This window comes from Macaca nemestrina, chromosome 14 (assembly GCF_043159975.1).
Source record: "Macaca nemestrina isolate mMacNem1 chromosome 14, mMacNem.hap1, whole genome shotgun sequence".
NCBI lineage: Eukaryota > Metazoa > Chordata > Mammalia > Primates > Cercopithecidae > Macaca > Macaca nemestrina.
In genome coordinates, this window is record NC_092138.1 from 29552785 (window position 1) to 29573211 (window position 20427).

General features: G+C 39.5%; 1 protein-coding gene across 1 annotated transcript in view; it reads right to left on the reverse strand.

Annotated features, from left to right (window-relative positions):
- Positions 1-20427, reverse strand: part of LOC105491788 (phosphoglucomutase 5) — a 179925-nt gene that overhangs the window by 126777 nt on the left and 32721 nt on the right. The window contains exons 5-6 of the mRNA XM_011758449.3: positions 18059-18249; positions 17314-17468 (exon numbers count right to left, since the gene is read on the reverse strand). Coding sequence (XP_011756751.1) covers positions 17314-17468; positions 18059-18249 — 346 coding nt within the window. The remainder of the gene's footprint in view (positions 1-17313; positions 17469-18058; positions 18250-20427) is intronic.

Consider the following 20427-nt stretch of genomic DNA (forward strand, 5'->3'; position numbering starts at 1 on the left):
AGAGAGCCACGTTACTTCCCAAAAACCTTGTTCCCAATCTTTGTGGCTATATCATGACTCCATAGATAAAATGTGGTTTGGCCTCAGAGATTTGCCTACTCTGAGCATCCATTTACTTATTTGTAAAATGGGGAAAAATACTTTCCTCATTGGGTTGTAAATTGTTACATCCTACACCCTGGAATATTTTCTCTGGTAGATATTCCTCCTCTCCTCCTACTCCTCCTCATCATCATCCTCATCACCATCATCAAAAATATCATCATCATAGTTTATGTCAGCATCCTAAATTCTTTGGTCTAAAGAAAAAAATAGCAATCAAATATTAAAGATATTTTATATCTTCAAATACTGCAATATTCTATACTGAATGTTTAGGATATCATCTAAACCCATAATACAGACAGCTAGTAACTCTCATTCCCCTTTATCTTATTAAGACAACCCCTGGCTTTTAGCCATGCTCATAGCCATTCAGAATGAAGACTTCATTTCTCAACTTCCCTTGGAGCTATGTGTGGCCACATCACTAAGTCCTGGCCAATAGGATATATGCAAAAGTGTCAACTGTCCACTTCCATGAATCTCCTTTAAAGATAGTGTAGTCCTTTGCCCTTCTTCTTCATCCTCTCTCTAGTTGCTGCCTAAAATACTGGCATGGTGGCCGGAGCTCCACTGCCTGGAACCCTGAGGACAAGGGCTGCATCCCACTAGGGAGGCACAGCTATGAGCTAGAGGCAGTGTTGCCCTTGGGGGCTCTTTGCAGAACAGCCACTATCCCAGCCCTTCTAGATGGGGAAAGCGAGGCCCTGAGAAGTGATGAGAATCAGTGGCAAAGTCAGATGTACCACCACACTCACACACTCACATCTTTTTGCTTTGTTCTACAGCATCTGCTTGAGTTCTTCCTCGAGTCAGCCCACCTTGGCTCAATGGCATGCCTACCCGCAGCAGCAGCCCAGCCTCTGCTCTGTGACCTGCTCTGGCCCTTGACAGAAATTTCCTCTTTAAGTCCAAACGACCTTATCCAAATCTCACATTTCTTCACTCTTACATTACTCATGCTCCTAACACCCACCTGATTTTATAAGAGTCATGTAAAGAAACCCCAACTGGGGGAAATGTCTACCTTTCACTTCCCAGTCTCTCCCTAGAGTACCAGAGAAATTGACTAATGGCTTTGCAGATAAAAGGACTCCAGATGATGTTATGAATTTTTCTGAAGTCATTATAAAAGCAAAAAAATAGCCATTATAATGATAAATTGGGGTTGAGATGCTAATTGTTAAAGAAAGTAGCCAGTGTTATATTAGTAACAAAGAAGTCCACTTTCACAAACCTCTCCTCCGTCCTCTCACGCCGGTGCACAGGTATATCAAAGAGCAATTCTTTTGCTCAGGATGTTTCTCTTATTTCACTTTTGTAGCTTTTGGCTGAACTACTAAATAGGTTATAAAATGAACAAATGCTTACAATATGCACACAAATCACATTATATGTTTTAATGGGATGTGTGGGCAATATGAAGTCAAACTCCTATTATCAGAAGTAGTGGTAGGGATAAACATTTCAGGTCTGTTTGGGGGTTTGAGGCTTTTGGCCGGCATACAGAGACACAAATGTGTTATAAAAGAAACTCTGTATTTTCCCAGAGGATAATTTTTCTAAAGAGATGGGACTTCTAGGGTCTTATATGTGTTCCATGGAAGCACCTAACAGAGGGAACAGTGAATTTTCATTTGTTTTAGAGGATATTAATCAAAAGGTATGGATCAAAAGACAATAGGAGCTGGGCATGGTGGCTCATGCCTATGATCCCAGCACTTTGAGAGGTCGAGGCAGGAGGATTGCTTGAGTCCAGGAGTTTGAGACCAGCCTAGGCAGCATAGTGAGACCTTGTCTCTACAAAAAAAATAAAAATAAAAAATTAGCCAGGTGGGGTGGTGCATGTCTGTGTTCCCAGCTACTTGGGAGGCTGAGGTAGGAGGATCACTTGAGCCTAGAAGTTCATTATAGTGAGCTGTGATTGTGCCACTGCCCTCCAGCCTAGGCAACAGACAGACCCCTTCCCCACCCCCAAAAAACATGGGTCTATTCCTAGGTCACTAACTGAAAGGCTCAGCATATTAATACATATTTTTAAAAAGCTAAAGATAATTAACAATAATTATTTACAAAGTAATCTGAAAAACTATAAAATAGAGATATGTGAGGTTCACATGACAGAGTCCTCCGGAAGCTCTGATGTACTCTGAAATGTGAATATACACAGCAAGGGGCACCCCTGCCTCACTAGCATCCACATGTGGAAGACAGGGCCTGAGCATAGCCACTGGCCAAGATTTAGTCCTTAATTGGAAGCACGGGAGACTACTCATGAGAATCCACTGCCATGCTTCAGTCTGTTACCTATAAAGCCCCATCACCGTGATAATAATAGCCAACTTCATTAAACGCATACTGTGGACTGGCACTGCTCTAAGCACTATACATATATTACCTAATTTAATCCTTAGTACAAGACCCTGTGCTATGGTTTGAATGTTTATCCCCTTCAAAATTTCTGTTGAAACTTCATCCCCAGTGTGGCAGTATCGAGAGGTGGGGGCTTTAAGAGGGGATTGGGTCCTGAGGACTCTGCCCTCACAAATGGATTAACTCATTCATGGATTAGTAGATTAATGAGTTACCATGGGAGTGGGTCTGGTGGCTTTATCAGAGGAGGAAGAGAGACCTGAGCTAGCATGCTTGGCTCCCTCACCCCCTGTGCCACCTTGGGACTCTGCAGAGTCCTTGCCAGCAAGAAGGCTCTCACCTGACATGCCCCTGGACCTTGGACTTCTCAGCCTCCATAACTGTAAGAAATGAATTCCTTTTCTTCATAAATTACCCAGTTTCAGGTATTCTGTTATAATAAACCAAAAATAGACTAAGACACCCTGAGAAGTTAGGTAAACGGCCCAAGGTCATAAAGTCAGAAGGCAGAGGAGTGAGAATTCAACCCCAGGTGGTCTGAATGCAGAGGCCAATAAAGGTCAGTGAGTTCCATGTCCCACCTCATACTTGAGCTCATTTGAGTACACTGGCAGACATAAATGCTTGCTTTTCTTAAACTACATTCCCTCTCTCTCCCTCCCACCCAAAATATAGGTAGTAGAATCCGTGTGAGACAATCTGTATAAACAATGTCATCATGATTTAAAAGCACTCCCCAGCTCTATCCTTGAGATTCATATTGAAGCCATGAACCTCCCTGAATCTAGCAGAACACCTTACGCAGAGAATATTAACATATTTTGTTGGCAGTGTAATTTGCTAAAGGAAAAGGGAACGTGGAAGGGAAGATGAGCTCCATCAGGAATATCCAGTACCACGCAGTGTGCTTGGCACACGAAAGGGGCTAAAAAAGGTTTTTTGGAAAATGGAAATGTGACAGGTAGGCAAGGTGGGGAGGAAGGGAAGATAAGAAAAGAAGGAAGGGAATATAAGAAAGGGAAGGAGGGACAGAGGGAGGAATAGAGATGGAGGGAGGGAGGGAGGGAGAGAGGAACAGAGATGGAGGGAAAGAGTGGGAAGAAGGAAGAAAGGAATAAAGAGGAGAGGATGAGAAAGAAGGACAGAGGACTACTTGAGCACATGCAAAGGTAAGAGGCAAGAACCACTGTTCCAATTTGGACACCACTGTCAGTTATTAGTGAGCCTCAGAGGATTTGCAGGGGTAGGAGGAGATAAGAAGGTCCTGAATTCCCCCTCCAGAACTACACCCCAATGGATTCACCTAGCTCATACCCCTTTGCCATCAATTGGGTCCTAAATACTGCAGTTACTCTTTCTGGAAGAAAAAAAAGCAAAGCTCTTGCTTTGGAGGACAAATGCATCCATTCTCAGTCATTTAGTTTGGGAAGGAATGACCCTCATTCTAGCTCTACCTAACGAGGGGAAGGAGGCTTAAGACTGTCAGTCTATCCCATCCTCTATAGCCCCAAAGAATCAATGAATCAGAGAAAGTACAAAACCCAACTGAAGTCAAGATTGAGGTGATATTTTCAGTTTCTTCTTGGAAAGAAAAGCTTTGTCTTCCATCTTCATAGACAAGCTGGTGTAAGAGCATGGGGTCTAGAAATCCTACAGACACTTGCTGCCTGGACCAGGCAGTCAGAGGCTCAGAGCCTAAGGATGAGAGTGATACCATCTAAGGCAGAGCAGACAAGAGGAAATAGCAGGTCAAATGTTAGTATCATGTGAGCTGCTGGATCACGGTTCACCTAAGGCCAATCTACTTCAGTTATGTGGGCCAACACATTCCTTTTACTGTTTAAGCCCCATTTCAGCTAGTTTTCTCTCTTTCACTGCAAAGATCCCAAGTGATATGATCTGTGAGTCCTAGTGGATCTTGCATTCTTAAATACAGGCATCAACTCACAAGGAGTTGTCCCTTGTGCCAGAATATAAACCACCAATGCCATCAGGGACTCTAAAGAACTTGGAACTCCAAATGACAATTTTAATCCTCAGGCAGAAACCTGATCAGAGATGAGATGACTGGATTCCCAGGTCTGGATTCCACCCTCACCTGTGTAGGGCATATAGATAGGGCTGACAAGATTTGTTTTCATTTTTTCCTAGGCTCGGGCGTCTCATATCCAACTGCTAACACATTATTTACTAGAGGATCTCATTGTACTTAATCGATATCTTTTATGTTTCTGGTCATCGGTGTTGTCTGTTTCAGATTTAAAACTTAGGCTGGGTGCAGTAGCTCACACCTCTAATCCCAGCACTTTGGGAGGCCAAGGCAGGCGGATCACTTGAGGCCAGGAGTTCAAAATCAGCCTGGCCAACGTGGCAAAACCCTCTATCTAGTAAAAATACAAAAAAAAAAAAAATAGCCAGGCATTGTGTCACATGCCTGTAATCCCAGCTACTCGGGAGGCTGAGGCATGACAATTGCTTGAACACAGGAGGCAGAGGTTGCAGTGAGCTGAGATTGTACCACTGCACTCTAGTCTGGGCAACAGAGCAAGACTTCATCTCAAAAACAAAACAAAACAAAACAACCTCTAGAAGGAATCATACCTGCTTAACCCACTTTACCCAGAATATAAGGGAGAAAAGCTGCTGAAGCCTGATAAATACTTTTTAGTGCAGCTGCTGCTGCTGATCTTCAAGCAGATCCTGAGGCAAGGAAGTAAAATTCCAACCTTACCTTGAACTACAGTCAATATTTTCCTGCAAGTCTTAAGTTAAAGCCAGGATTGCTTCTTTCAGAGTTTTACTAAACAGTATTGATGTTCAACGTCAAAATTATAGACGTCTTGGGTTGAAATTAATTCTGCTTATCTGATGTCATCTACCACCTTGGGGGTAATATAGGTCTCTCTCCCCACTCCCACCCCTACCCCTATACCAACCCACACGAATGACTTTCACTCGGAGTATAATCAGAACTTTTCCTGCTCCCCAAAATAAGGAATAGTGAAGAGATTACGAGGCTTCAGCCTGATAATCTGGTACCAATATTGACTAACTTATTCTGTGTGACCTTGGGCAATTACTTAACTTCTCATCATCATATTTTTCTGTAAATACAATGTCAATAATAGTGCCTGCCTCAAATACTTCTGAAGGTTTGTATGACAATCAAACAACATACTATATAACACAGCGGTCCCCAACCTTTTTGGCACCAGGGACCGGGTTTGTGGAAGACAATTTTTCCACAGACTTGGGGAGGGGGATGATTTGGGGATGATTCAAGAGCATTCCATTTATTGTGCACTTTATTTCTATTATTACATTGTAATATATAATGAAATAATTATATAACTCACCATAATGTAGAATCAGTGGGAGCCCTGAGCTGGTTTTCCTGAAACTAGATGGTCCCCATCTGGAGATGATGGGAGACAGTGACAGATCATCAGGTGTTAGATTCTCATAAGGAGCACGCAACCTAGACTCCTCACATGCACAGTTCACAGTAGGATTTGCTCTCCTATGAGAATCTAATGCTGCCACCGATCTGACAGGAGGTGGTGCTCACACAGTAATGCTCACTCACCTCCTGCTATGTGGCCCGGGCTTGGGGACCTCTGCTGTAATAGAGTTCACTTGTAAATAAAAACGCCCACCCGAGCACACAAAACTTTCCGGCAGCATCTTGATTCACCCTGTACATCTATCTTAGATACTATCTTTCCCTCAGCATGACCAGTAAAGTGAAATCAGTGATATTTAGCAAGCATTTAAGCAGTGTTTCAACAGACCCAGCTCAACACTGCCCTAGAAGGTTGAAGCTAAAATCCATTCTAAAACTTTTTTGGTGGGGAGAGCTACAAAATACATTTTGAAATATAAAGCACACACAAGAACTGCAATACTCTTTCACTCCAGAAGTACCTTCAGGCCTAAGATGACTTACCATTATCCTCCTTCATTTTAAAACGTTGTCAAGCACCAACATTTTCTGGTGGCTTGACAAAGCATATGCTTCAGAGTTAGGCTGGGCTAAACTACCTTCCTTATATCTTTTATATCACCAGTAAATTTGACTAATGACTCTGATATCTGAGAACCTCCAACTCTGTAAGTTATGTCTTTTCCAAAGACAAGATTGCAGGCCATATATTTATGTCCTGGTTCAAACAAAAAGGAAAGCAGTAGACAGTAATACCGGAGACAATTCAACTCACCTGAACCTAACCAAGGTTTATTGGTGGTCTAGTAAATACAAACCTCTATGCTGGGAACTAGAGTCATTCAAAGAGAGCAATGATTCTTTCCCCTAGTCAGAAAAGAAGTTCCAAAAGAGATGCTTTATTTTTAAATAAATAGAGTTTGATTATTTTTATCACCTTTATCAAGGTGTAGTTTATATAAAATAAAATTCATCACTCCTTTTTTTTTTTTTTTTTTTTTTTTTTTGAGGAGTCTCATTATGGTGCCCAGGCTGGAGTGCAGTGGCAGGATCTCGGCTCACTGCAAGCTCTACGTCTCAGGTTTAAGCGATTCTCCTGCCTCAGCCTCCCAAGTAGCTGGGATTACAAGCCTGAACCACCACGCCCAGCTAATTTTTACATTTTTAGTAGAGACAGGGTTTCATCATGTTAGCCAGGCTGGTCTTGAACTTCTGACCTCAAGTGATCCACCCACCTCAGCCTCCCAAAGTGCTGGGATTACAGATGTGAGCCACCCCACCCAGCCAAAATTAATCACTTCTAAGTGTACAGTTTCATAAGCCTTGACAAATATATATACGTGTATATATATATGTATGTGTGTGTATATATATATATGGCTGTGTAACTACCATCGTAATCAAGATATGGAACACTTTTATCAGCTCAAAACATACCTCATGCCTCTTTGCAGTAACCAATGGGATTGATTTTTAAGTTGAATAAATATTTTAAGTCACAAGGAATAAAAGAGAGGTTATTTAACCAAATGGAGCCTCCGAAGACCAAAATTGAGATTAGAAAGGCAGGCCATGAAGTTAATGTTCCCATTGGAGAACAATAGCATGCCACATGTTTGAGACTGTATGGCACTGACACTGGATGGCATTGAAACCCCAGTTTAAGTAGCCTTGAATCCCTAATCAGACAGGGTGATATTAAGGAGCTTCTTTCACTATTGGTCCATCTCCTCTGGTCAAAGTGACTTGTTTAGATCAGTGGGAGGGCTAAAAATAGGCTGCTGGACACCCTAAACAATGACAATGCCCTTCCCGAGACAGAATATGAGTGTCAAAGAGTCCTCACAAATACAGCAGATACAAGAGAGCTGACTTCCAAAAAAGGCTCATCTTTCAGTTCTCATGGGAAGGTGATGACGACTATATACTTCAGCACTTGGGTTACTTAACACTCATCTAAGTGTTTTTCTGACCAACTCAGATAGCAGAAACCCAAGATGGCTCAGAAAAATTGAACAAAAGATAATGTATCCAGCATTTCCAAATCTCCTACAGTTTATAGTTTTAAGTGTTAACAATTTATTCCTCTCACCCTAGCCAGGTTAACATATAAATGTTCTTTACTAACTACAGGCACGTGGTTCCCATTAGATACCAACTCTTAGAAACACACAACAGACTTGAACCAGTTTCAGCATCCTTTCTAGTAGGTCAACACACAAACCACAAAGGAAGGCCACGTTATGCATCTTGTAAATGTCTTGGTAATGAATCCAGTCCTCATTTGATTTGCCAGGGCAAGGGATAAACAACCTTGAGCTGAAGTTCAGGCTGAGGGGGTTTTTCATTATCGACTAGGAAATAACTACAACTCAGTTGCTTCCTTTCATCTCACATTGATTAAGCTGTATTTGCTAAGAGAGTCAGTACCCACATATCATTACTAAAAATTCAACTAATTACAAACTCACCTAAATGTAAATGAAAACCATAAATCGGCATAGTTTTATTATACCCAAAGGAGATTGGGTTGTTACACATCATTCATTTTCTTCTTATTATTTGGGTATATTTTTCTTTGCAACCAACAGATAGCATCACCAAATTTCTCTTTGTACAAAAGTCAAAAGAAGCATGTTGATAGCTCACAGTAGCTAACTTTTTCAAATATCTATTGGGGTGGAGGGAACATTGTATCAAAGGACTTACTGAGAAGGGATCTTTGACTCAAAGCATAAAAGACAAAGAACAACAAAGTGGGATGAAGTGGGGCAAAGGGAATACATTTCAGGGACAGAAGTGCACACAAAGGCACAGAAATGTGAGGGCATCGAATTTGAGGAACTGTAAGCAGCATGGCATGTTTAGAGTGCAGGATAACAATGTCTGCAGGAGTGAAGTGTTTATAATCAGGAGATTATGCATGTTGTATAACCAGAAGATGGAATCTCCTGCAGGCATTCAAAACCCTCCAACACATTTTAAACAAGGGAAGAAAACGTGCAACTTTCTGCTTTAGAACAACTGCCCTTGGGACAGTATAGAAGATGAAATGAAGAAGAGGAAGTCTAGAGGAAGCGGGAACAGTTTATTGACTATTACAATAGTCCAAACAAAAGATCATGAGAACCTAAAGTAGAAAAGGAAAAGTAGGAATGGAGAAGAAATAATGATTTAAAAATATTTAAGGGATCCCTCTAACAAAACCCAGTGATTAGTGGTACATCTGGAATGAGGGATTATTCCAAGGTTTATTATATAGATAATAGGTGACTCACCCAGAGACTAAACACAGGAAAAACAATTTTCAGGAAAAATTAGAAAAGTTGCTATTTATACAAGTTAAATTTGAGTTGTCTATAACCGATCTGTCTACTGATATCAATTTGACTATCGAACTCAAGGGTAAAATTTTGTCTAAAGATAAAAGATGAAAATTAGAATTGCCTAAAACTGACAATGGGTCTAGTATCTAGATCATCCAAGGAACTTCTGCAAATTCATCAGACTAAAAAGAAGAACCCTAAATAGAAAAAAAAAAAAAAAAGGTCAAAGGACAGGAATAGGCAATTAATAGAAAATGGAATTCCCAAATTTCTCATGCATAGGAAGAGATGCTCAAGCTCATTAGTAATGTGAGACATGAAAAATTAAAATTACAATGATATGTTACTCTCTATCTAGTCTACTGGATAAAAATTAGAAAGTTAGACAACATAAAGTGTTGGCCTGGATTTGAAGATGTAGGAACTTAGAGACTGGTTGGAGAAGCAGGCAAGAGATGGGCATTCTGGAGTGCAATCTGACAGTATTTGGTCAAAATTGACTAAATTAAATATAGACACCCCCTCTGGCCTAACAATTCTGCTTCTGAATACATGTGTTAAAGAGCTTCTCACACATATCCACAGGGTGCCTGTGCAGCAGTATTCACTACAACAGGAAGTGAGAAGCAGTCTGAGTGTTCATTGCTGAGTGAATCAAGAGTCAAAATATCATGGATGTGCTCACGGACAAATAAGCAGCAGTTAGAAGCAACATCCTAGATGGATGTACAGTCATTGAAAGGATCTTAAAATGTGGTCTTTTGTGGAAAAAAGGTAAGAAATCAAATACAATCTCTTCTATAGTACTAGTCACATTAAGTAAAAATATATGCAAAAAATATATACATAAACAAAACCCAATAAACACATTTTTTTGTGGTTGTCTATGGTGGGGCAGTCAAACAGAGAGAAAAGAAATGCATTATCTTGAAGTCAGGTAGCGTGATGCCTCCAGCTTTGTTCTTTTGGCTTAGGATTGTCTTGGCAATGCAGGCTCTTTTTTGGTTCCATATGAACTTTAGTTTTTTCCAATTCTGTGAAGAAAGTCATTGGTAGCTTGATGGGAATGGCATTGAATCTATAAATTACCATGGGCAGGATGGCCATTTTCATGATATTGATTCTTCCTATCCATGAGCATGGAATGTCCTTCCATTTGTTTGTGTCCTCTTTTACTTCGTTGAGCAGTTATTTGCAGTTCTCCTTGAAGAGGTCCTTCATATCCCTTGTAAGTTGAATTCCTAGGTATTTTATTCTCTTTGAAGCAATTGTGAATGGGAGTTCACTCATGATTTGGCTCTCTGTTTGATGAATTCACGTCCTTTGTAGGGACATGAATGAAGCTGGAAACCATCATTCTGAGCAAACTATCGCAAGTACAGAAAACCAAACACTGCATTTTCTCACTCATAGGTGGGAATTGAATGATGAGAACATTTGGACACAGGGTGGGGAACATCATACACTGGGGCCTGTTGTGGGGTGGGGGCGGGGGTGAAAGATAGCATTAGGTGATATACCTAATGTAAATGACGAGATAATGGGCCCAGCACACCAACATGGCACGTATATACATATGTAACAAACCTGCACGTTGTGCACATGTACCCTAGAACTGAAAGTATAATACAAAAATAAAAATAATACAAAATAAATAAAAGTTTAAAAAGAATGGAGATTTTAAAAAAGAAATGCATTATCTTTTTGAAGTAATAAGAAATGAGACTTCCATCAGACCAATTATTAAAGGATTGTTCAATGATGAGTATGATTAACTCGACTTCTCTATGCCTGAGGTCCAAAAAAGAGGAAAGAGGATGAGACTAGGAGATAAGCAAATAGAAATTAGCAAAAAGATGGACCATTGTGCTGGTTATGCTGGTGACTCTTTGTCCCCTTCTACCTCAAAGTCCCCACTTCATCAAATGCCCTGTTCTCTTCCCCAGGAGGCAGAACTCCATATGCTGCCCTCTGGCTTCCAGTGCGGTTTGGTTTTAGGAGGCACCAGCAGGAGGTTGGAGGGTGAGAATAGAGACAAGTTGGGGTATTTCTCCCCACTGCCAAGTTCAGCTCTTGTCTGATAGCCCACTTTTCACAACTCCAGACCTCACTAGGCTATGGTCACCCTGACTTCTCCCCTGGACCCTTCTTAGTCCTAGGGGTGTTAACAGCTTCCTGCTATTGCTGATGCTAAGGTGCCTCCCCATTCCTTTTTGTTTTTTTTTTGTTTCCTTAACCTTACCCATATCTTAGACCAGCTTATTAAGTTACAATTACTAAATCCTCTTTAGTAAGCCCTTTTTGAGAGTGCCACCTCTTTCCTGCCTTGATCCTAACTGAATCAGCTATACAGTTTCAGGGCAATAACTTACATGATAAAGGGCTTTCTTTTTTTTTTCTTTTATTTTAATATAGGTTACATTTGAACATACTTATCTGCTAAAGCAAAATAATTCCCATCATTCTGTAGCAGAAGCAATGTATGGGAGACTGAGTAATTAGATATTAGTTCACATCACTATCTCTTTCACCACTGTCATCCATCATGACTGTTCTGGGAGATGAAACAGCACAGATCTAAAGGACACGGTAAGAATCGAGGTCACCAGAGATCAGTAGATACTTGCATACTTGCAGGATTAACACTGTCTGGATTCCAGCGATCAGCTGAGTATGTTCAAGATAAAGCTATAGCACATATTTTAGATTGGGGATTGGCAACAAATAGCTGTAGACTATATTCTGAGGAATAAGTGTTTTCACATGTGTGGGTGTCATTTCTAATCCCAGCATCACAGTCAGGTCCAGATGCCTGTTTCTGATCTTTGGTCCTACACCTAATCTCCTCCAAGAGTCCTTTCCCTGGGTCTCCCATCTAAGCAAGATGCTCCATACCCACCAATGAGTACTGCACCAAGTTCATTTCCACTAGCCTGCGTTACGATTTGTGTTTCTGTATGTTTTCCTTACGTATTATTCTTTGTCTTCCGCATTAGACTGGAAGCACCACCATGGGGACCATGTCTAGGACACAGGAGATCCTTCATAAACATTTCTTGAGTGGATAAATCGTGAACCATAAGGGTGGCATAAGAGCAAATAGAGGGTAGATGAGCTCTAATCCATTCACCACCATGTTTGTGGGTGGTGGACCTTGGATGGCCTTTTTCATAGTCAAAACATACTTTTTAGATCTGGCTTCTTGGGATGTATTCAAGGATGCTACCCTTGTTTGAGACTGTAAATATGTCTAGTGAGTAGGGCTTGAATCTGTGTGCATTTGCCTTGTTTTGCACAGAATTCGGCACAGCCCCAAGCACAGATGGGTGCTTCATAAATATTATTGAAGGATGATGACACAAAGGATTATCTAATACCTCCACATGGGGTGGAGATGGACCTCAGGCCGCAAACATACTTTCAATGTGTTTTACTTCTGAAATCATTTGAACCAAAATGTTTCAGCAACACAGATTCATCTGCAACCACAAATCAGACACATTCAGAATGACAAAGCCCCAAAAGAATGCCATTTTCAAGACTGAAACTGTATTATTCTGGGCTAAATGGAATCCTTGTTTCAATGACACTGTAAGAGTAGAAATTAAAGACACTGAAAATCTTCCCTTGGGGAACCACAATTATCTGTGAACAATGAAAGTTTGTCTGAATAATTCATCAGTCTCAAGGGTACAGGCCTCCCCTTATTCTGGAATCCCAGGAGTTTAGGCAAATGTGTCATTTAATGGGTTTCAACTGTGTCCTCTGTTGTTATTCTTCCAGGACCCGCCATTTATGGACACATTCCTATAATTTTACTAATTTTTTAAAAATAAGCTATATGGGAAACCATTGTCAAGGTCAAAATTTTGACGCTGCATTGATTTTACCTAGGAAGAAAGAAGCTTATAAAGTGTCCATCATGAGAATCCACCTGGGACCTACACAACAGATCAAATACCCAGAACAAATCGCCACGTCAGAGCCCCACAGAATTCTGAATCCCAACCAGCAAGCATGAATAATCCTTTTAAACGGTCACTTACATGTCAGAACAGGTCCTTTGTGAAATTTCTAAGCAAGGCCTCTGGTTTCTGACTGAAACAGATATTTATTGAGAAGGGGGGCACATAAAGTGAAATCAAGAACTACTGGGAAATTTCCACAAGAAACAAGGACAAATGGTTTTTGTTGTCAGAATGAAACCAGCTTCCCCTAGCCATGGTTTGGAAAGTTATTTGCTAGCCCACAGGGGACAATATTGTCAACTGGTTTATCAGGGACCCTTTTGATCCAATTATAGTTACTGGGCAGATACAGCCATACCCTATTATCAGAAGACCTAGTTTCAAATCCTGAGTCAATTTCTAATTCACTGTGTGACCTTGTACAAGTCACTTAAGCTCTCTGATCATTGGTTTAACATCTTTAATGTGAGGAGAGTAATGCCTATCTCAATTACCTCACAAAATTATTGCAAAGATCAAGTGAGACGATATGTTACAAATTCTTTCTAAATTGTAAGATTCTGTTTAAGTGGAAGGGTTAAATATACTCCCATATTACTAAATACCCTACATAGCACTCAGGATCCTACATTACTCTGAGTTCTCAATTTCTAGAAATGGTCCCATTTTTGCTTTGTTCCCTACAATTCTATGGAGTCTTTTTTTTTTTTTTTTTTTTTAAGGAAGGGTGTAGGCAAAGGTAAATGGGAGAAAACATGGAATCACATGCCACTCTTTGATACTGTTAGACAAGAATTTTAAAGTGAGTTTAGTTCACCATCATGGACTTAATGTCCATATCACCTCAGGGAGACAAGTAGAGTGGGAGGCATCCAAAAGGTAGTTGATTCTTCTCCCCTCTAGTGAAGAATACAAGGTCAATTTACAAAAAATACTAGCAGCAAATAACTGGAAAATTAAATTTATAAAACATTTATAATAGCATCAAAATAAAGAAAATCCTCAGAAATAAATTTAACAAAAATTGTATAAGATCGCTACGTTAAAAATTATGAAATGCATGTAAGAGAAATTAAAGAAAACCTAAATAGAGAGATATACCATATTCATGGATTGGAAGATTCAATATTATTAAAATACTATTCTCCCCAAATGGCTCTATAGATTCAACATAATCCCAATCAAAATCCCAGTAGGCTGTGATAGAAACTGACATGTTGGTTCTAAAATGAAATAAAATGCAGAGGACCTAAAACATATAATTTCCCTTTAATTTGACAAAGAAGAAAAACATGTTGGAGAGTTCGCCTGATTTCAGTGTAATATTTACATACAAGTCAACAAATAGATAGTGGTATAGAATAGAGAATCCTGAAATAGATCCACATATATATGGTCAACAGATTTTTAATAATGGTACCAAGGCTATTCAGGGGAAAGAAAATTCTTTTTTAAAAATAGGATTGGAACAACTGGATAAGGGAAATAAGCGAACCTTGACCCCTACCTTATATTATGCTCAAAAATTAAATCAAAATCATCATAGACATAAGAAAAGTTAAAATTGCAATGACTCTAGAAGAAAATATAGAGAAAAATATCTTTCAGACCTTGGGGAAGGCAAAAATTTCTTGTAGTGGAAAAAGACATATATAATAACCATATAATCCATTAATAATAAGAAAAAATAAACTGGACTTCATCAAAATTTAAAACTTCTGCTCATCAAAAGATACTAAGAAGAAGATTAAAAGTAGCCAGTTTCAGTGGCTCATTTCCATAATCCTAGCACTTTGGGAGGCTGAAGGAAGGAGACCACTTGAGGCCAGGAGTTTGAGACCAGCCTAGGCCTCAAACTCGTTTTTGTAGCAACGAGATCTAGTTTCTACAAAAAAATGCTTTTAAAATTAACTGGGTATGATGGCACACGTGTAGTCCTAGCTACTCAGGAGGCTGAGGTGGGTGGATTGCTTGAGTCCAGCAGTCAAAGGTTACAGTGAACTATGATCATACCACTGTACTCCAGACTGGGCAACAGAGTGAGACCCTTTCTCTAAAATAAATAAATAATTTTTATGTCATCTGAAACCAAGATCATACTCAAATTTTCCCTCAGTGTTCTCTTGTTGCCCAGGTTGGCATGCAATGCCATGGTCTCGGCTCACTGCAACCGCCTCCTCCAAGGTTCAAGTGATTCTCCCGCCTCAGCCTCCCAAGTAACTGGGATTACAGGCATGTGACATCATGCCTGGCTAATTTGTCCCACAGAATCTCATTTTCTGGATTTTGTGGTTATTTTCTCATGGTGTTGATTTATTTATAAGGTAAGATTTATATACAGTGAAATGCAGCATCTTACAGGTACAATTCAATGAGTTTTGAAAAATGCATACATCCATGTAACCACCACCCAGATTAAGATAGAACATTCCCATCACCTCAGAATGTTTCCCTGTGCCTTCTTCCTATCCCTCATAGGGTAAGATTGTCATAATTTCTATTGCCATATATATGTTTACCTGTTCTGAAACTTCACAGAAATGGAATTATATATTATGTACTTGTTTGTTACTGGCTTTTTATCATTTTATATATTTTTATTCATCCACACCCACAGCATGTGTCAGTATTTCATTCCTTCTTGTTATTGTGTAGTATATAAATGTGTACATATATCACCATTTATTTTTGCAATTTCCTGTTGATGGACATTTGTGTTGTTTCCAGTTATTAGCTATTATGAATCATGCAGCTATGTATCTTATTATACAGGTTTTTTGTGGACATATCTTCATTATTTTTGGGTAAATATTTAGGAATGGAACGCTGGTCAGATGTAAGCGCCATTTTACAAGAAACTGCCAAACTGTCTTTCATTTTACACTTTTGTTTGCAATGTATGAGAGTTCTGGTTGCTTCCTATCCTCATCAACATTTGGTGTGGGACTACAGGAATATGCCACCACACCTGGTTGATTAAAGAAAATTTTTTTGTAGAGACAGGGTCTTGCTGTGTTGCCCAGGCTGGTCTTGAATTCCTGGCCTCAAGTGATCCTCCCACCTCAGCCACTCAAAGCTCTAGGATTATAGGTGTGAGTCGCCACGCCTGGTCAAAATTTATTAATTGGTAGTTGGCGATTGTTGATGGAAAAGAAAAAGCAGGTGACAAGCCATGTACCTTTTGATGTCTTTAGTATTATAAAAGGCAAATAAATTACATATGCATATATAATGTATATTATATTATGAATTTTAGTAATATGTGTATAATGTATATGTATAGAAAGAGATACAGTAAGTAATATAAATTTTTCTATTAACATAGGTAACCCAAGGAAGGGGTATGATGTTTACATTTTCTTATTTGTGCTTTCTAACTTTCCACCAGGCGCATATACTGTTTCTATAATAATACATGCTGTTTGAAAATGTCAGACTCTGAAATTCAATGTTTTATCATACAGGGTGATAGATGGGAGGGATGGATAGAGCAAGAAGAATGAAACCTAATAGGGTTAGTTAGAGCCCTACTGAGTGAATCTCTTGTTGGGTATTTTCCATGCACTGTCTCATTTCATTCTTACAATAAACGTATGAAGTATCATTTTTCTGTTTGTACAGAGCTAATAAGGCTGTAAGCTAGCATTTGAACATAATATAATCTGATCTCAAAACCCATGCTTTTTCCCCCTCACTTATACATACATACTTTCAGGTTAATACATTTTGTTGCTAAACATTTATGTAGTATTTACTATGTACCAGGCACCATGTTAAATATTCTACATGAATCACCTCTTTTGTACTTCATAACAATCCATATAAAGATATTACTATTATTATCCACATTTTACAGATAAGAAAACTGAGGCACAGAGACTAAATAAGTCTGCTAAATTCCCACAGCTAGTAGGTGGCAGAACCAAGAATTAAGCTCAGGCCACCTGATTCTCCAGCTTCTACCCAGTACACTACACCATGTTCCCATGCTTTCAACACATTCCCAAATGGAGCAGGGGAGAGTGAGTGCCAGCAACCAACAAAAGAGACATTGACGTCAAAGGTCTACCATAAAGTTTTTCATGGTGACATCCTTGCTTACCTGTCCAGGGCCATGCTGGTTGGCATACTCCTCCCAAACCCGCGGACCCCCATCTGACGGAAATACGGAATGCAAGGGAGGTTGGCAGCAATGATGGCCAGGGAGTCAGAAGGGCTCACAAAGAAGCCATTTTGGCCTAGGATCATATAACGGTCCTGTAGGAAAGAATGCGTAAAAATGATCAGACAGAAGCATCTGCTAGCAGCCCATTCCCATAACCATCACAATCCACTTTACTGCCATCTTATATTTAACAACCTAACAACTTGAACAAGGCCAAAGAGAGCATGGGAAACATTCTTCTAAATCTCTGAATATCAAGGGCCCAGAATCTTGACACACCAGGAATATGTTCCACCTGTTGAAATGTGGCTCAAGCTTTAGAAACCCTCACACTTAATTCTTTCTTTCTCCCAAACATAATAGAGAACACTGGTTCTTGCAGAAATAGCTGATTTCTTAACTTGGTGCTTTCAACAACACCAGCCATAAATAAAGATTTATTGAATAATATATATTTTTAAATAAACAACCTTTGTATGCCATAATGTAAATCTGGACCTCAGAAAAGTAATCGCTATTTAATTGCAATACTTAGTCATGAAAGAGAAGGGCAGATGCAGAGCCAGTTACGGCACACATGTCCCATACATGTTAGCTCCAGATGTGTTCATTAATTCTCTGATTTCCAATTCATGGCTCATTATATGGTCAAAGTGTCAGCAGACACAACTTTCCTACTTACCCCATCAGCATCAAATGCAGCTCCAAATCCATATTCTCCTCCTTTCATTGCTTCCAGAAGAGTCGTTGCATATGTCAGGTTTGGGTCAGGGTGCTGCCCTCCAAAGTCTTCCAGGGGAACACAGTTTATTGCAGAATTGGCTGGGGCCCCCAGTTCATCACACAGAACTTTTCTCACATAAGGTCCCATAACTAAAAATAGATACACAGCAATATTAAATATTTGCAGAAACTTCTCCCCAGAGTATTTTGTTCTGAATAGTATAGGAAACACAATTTAATAACTCAGAAGAAAAATATAAATTTACAATCTTTTTAAAGACACAACAGAGAATGATATTTGCTTGAACTACTATTTATTGAGCATCTACTATGTGCCAGTTACTGTGGTAGGAATACAGAAGATGTATTCAATCATCTAGTTACATAAATTTTTTCTCCCAAAACTTTTCTAAAATGTTGCCAGAAAGAAATCAGCTACGTAATAATGATTCATTGTCTGTTGCTTTTCATGTATTAAGAGCTTTAGCTGAACATACGCAAAAGTATTAAAGGGCTCTAGCAATGTTCTTTGTCTCTGCAATCATTGGACTCTGCCAAGTATATAATTAAACACTATAAACCACTGAAGCATATAAAAACAAGCACATTTTACCAAAATACATGCCAAGGAATAGTATTTTCCAGTTCAATGAACATTATGGAGTGCCTAACATAGAGCTGCTCTGCTAGGAAATGAAGGGATCATATTGAAGGGGTGCAAAGCACATAGTTTCTACATTCCTGGGCTTGTAATCTAGTAGTGGGATGAATAAAAGCTGCAGATGAATGACTGCAGTGGTAAGACTAAACAATGCACATTGATGAAATAATTATATCCAATGGCTTAAGAGAAGCAATAACCACACATAAGGCTTCAAGGAAGAAGCAGCATTTCTGGTGGAACTTGAAGGAATAATATAAAGTTGACAAGGATTTGGGTTTGGAATGGGAAGCCCATCTAAACCAAAGGAACATTATGAGCAAGGGAACAGAGCCTGAGGTAGAACATAGGGCACATTTGGGGAACAGCATATAATCCTCCTAACTGAAATATCTGAAAGATACTGCTTTCCACTTATTTTCCATCAATACAACACAAAATCCTCCAATAGTGAACATCTCTTGATTGTGCCTGCCCAGTACACATTTCCTCTTCCTGTGGATGCAGCATTTGCGATTTCTATTGGAGAAAAACTCCCTTCCCCATATCTCAGCTCATGGGGTCTGGGTATGGCTAAATCCCACCTCCCCAAGGCTAAGGAGGTGACCTAGGCCTGCCCAATCAGTGTCCTCCATCTCCTAGCCAGAGTAATTGATTCAAAGATGGACATACAGTATAAACAAGGCAATGAGGCTGAAGCCCAGAAACATTGCTCATACTGTTTGGAAAAAGCAGCAAAGCTGTCTTCCCTGTAGGTCAGATCATGCTAAGGCAAGAACCTGGAAGTTCTTTTCCTGAGGAATATGATCAGCCCACCAAGAAAGAACAGAACAGCCTAGCCAGAAGCCTTTAGAGTAAAGCCCATGGAGAAGACCCACAGCAGGCTCAGAGCTCCCAGCAGATTTTTAGTGCCTCATTCTTAAATACGCCAGGAAGCCAAGGATCACCAAAATTTTGAGGAACGTATTTGAGATGAGGTGAAAATAAACAAAAAGTAAAGAGAAACCTGGAGGAAACAAAAATTATACAGGGAGAATAAAACTTTTAAAAATATATCAGTAATACCCTAATAGAGATTAACAAAATAGAGTAGAATGGCTAAAATGGAAAAGACTGACAGTACCAAGTATTGGTGAAGATACAGATAAATTGGAGCCCTCATACATTGCCAGTAGTGCAAATGGTACAGGTATTTTGGAAAACGGTTTGGTCATTTCTTATAAAAGTAAACATACAAGTATCATATGACTCGGCAATCCCATTCCTAGCTGTTTACCCAAGACAAATGAAAACATACAGACTTGTTCACTAATGTTCACAGTATCTTTCTTTGTAATAGCCAACAACTAGAAGAAAAAGAAACCTAATTTTCATCAACCAGTGAATGGATAAGCAAATTGTGGTATAACAACCACACAATGAAATTGTACTCAGCAGTAACAAAGAACAACTACTGATACATGCAACACCAAGAATGTGTATCAAAATTATTATGCTGAGTGAAAGAAGCTTGAAGCAAAAGGCAACATATTGTATGCTTCCATTTATATAACTTTCCGGAAAATGCAAAACCATGGGGGCAGAAAGCAGATGAGTGGTTGCCAGGGGCTGGGGATAAGGGGAGAGGTTTGACCTCAAAGGGCTGCAAAAAACTCTGTGGGGTGATG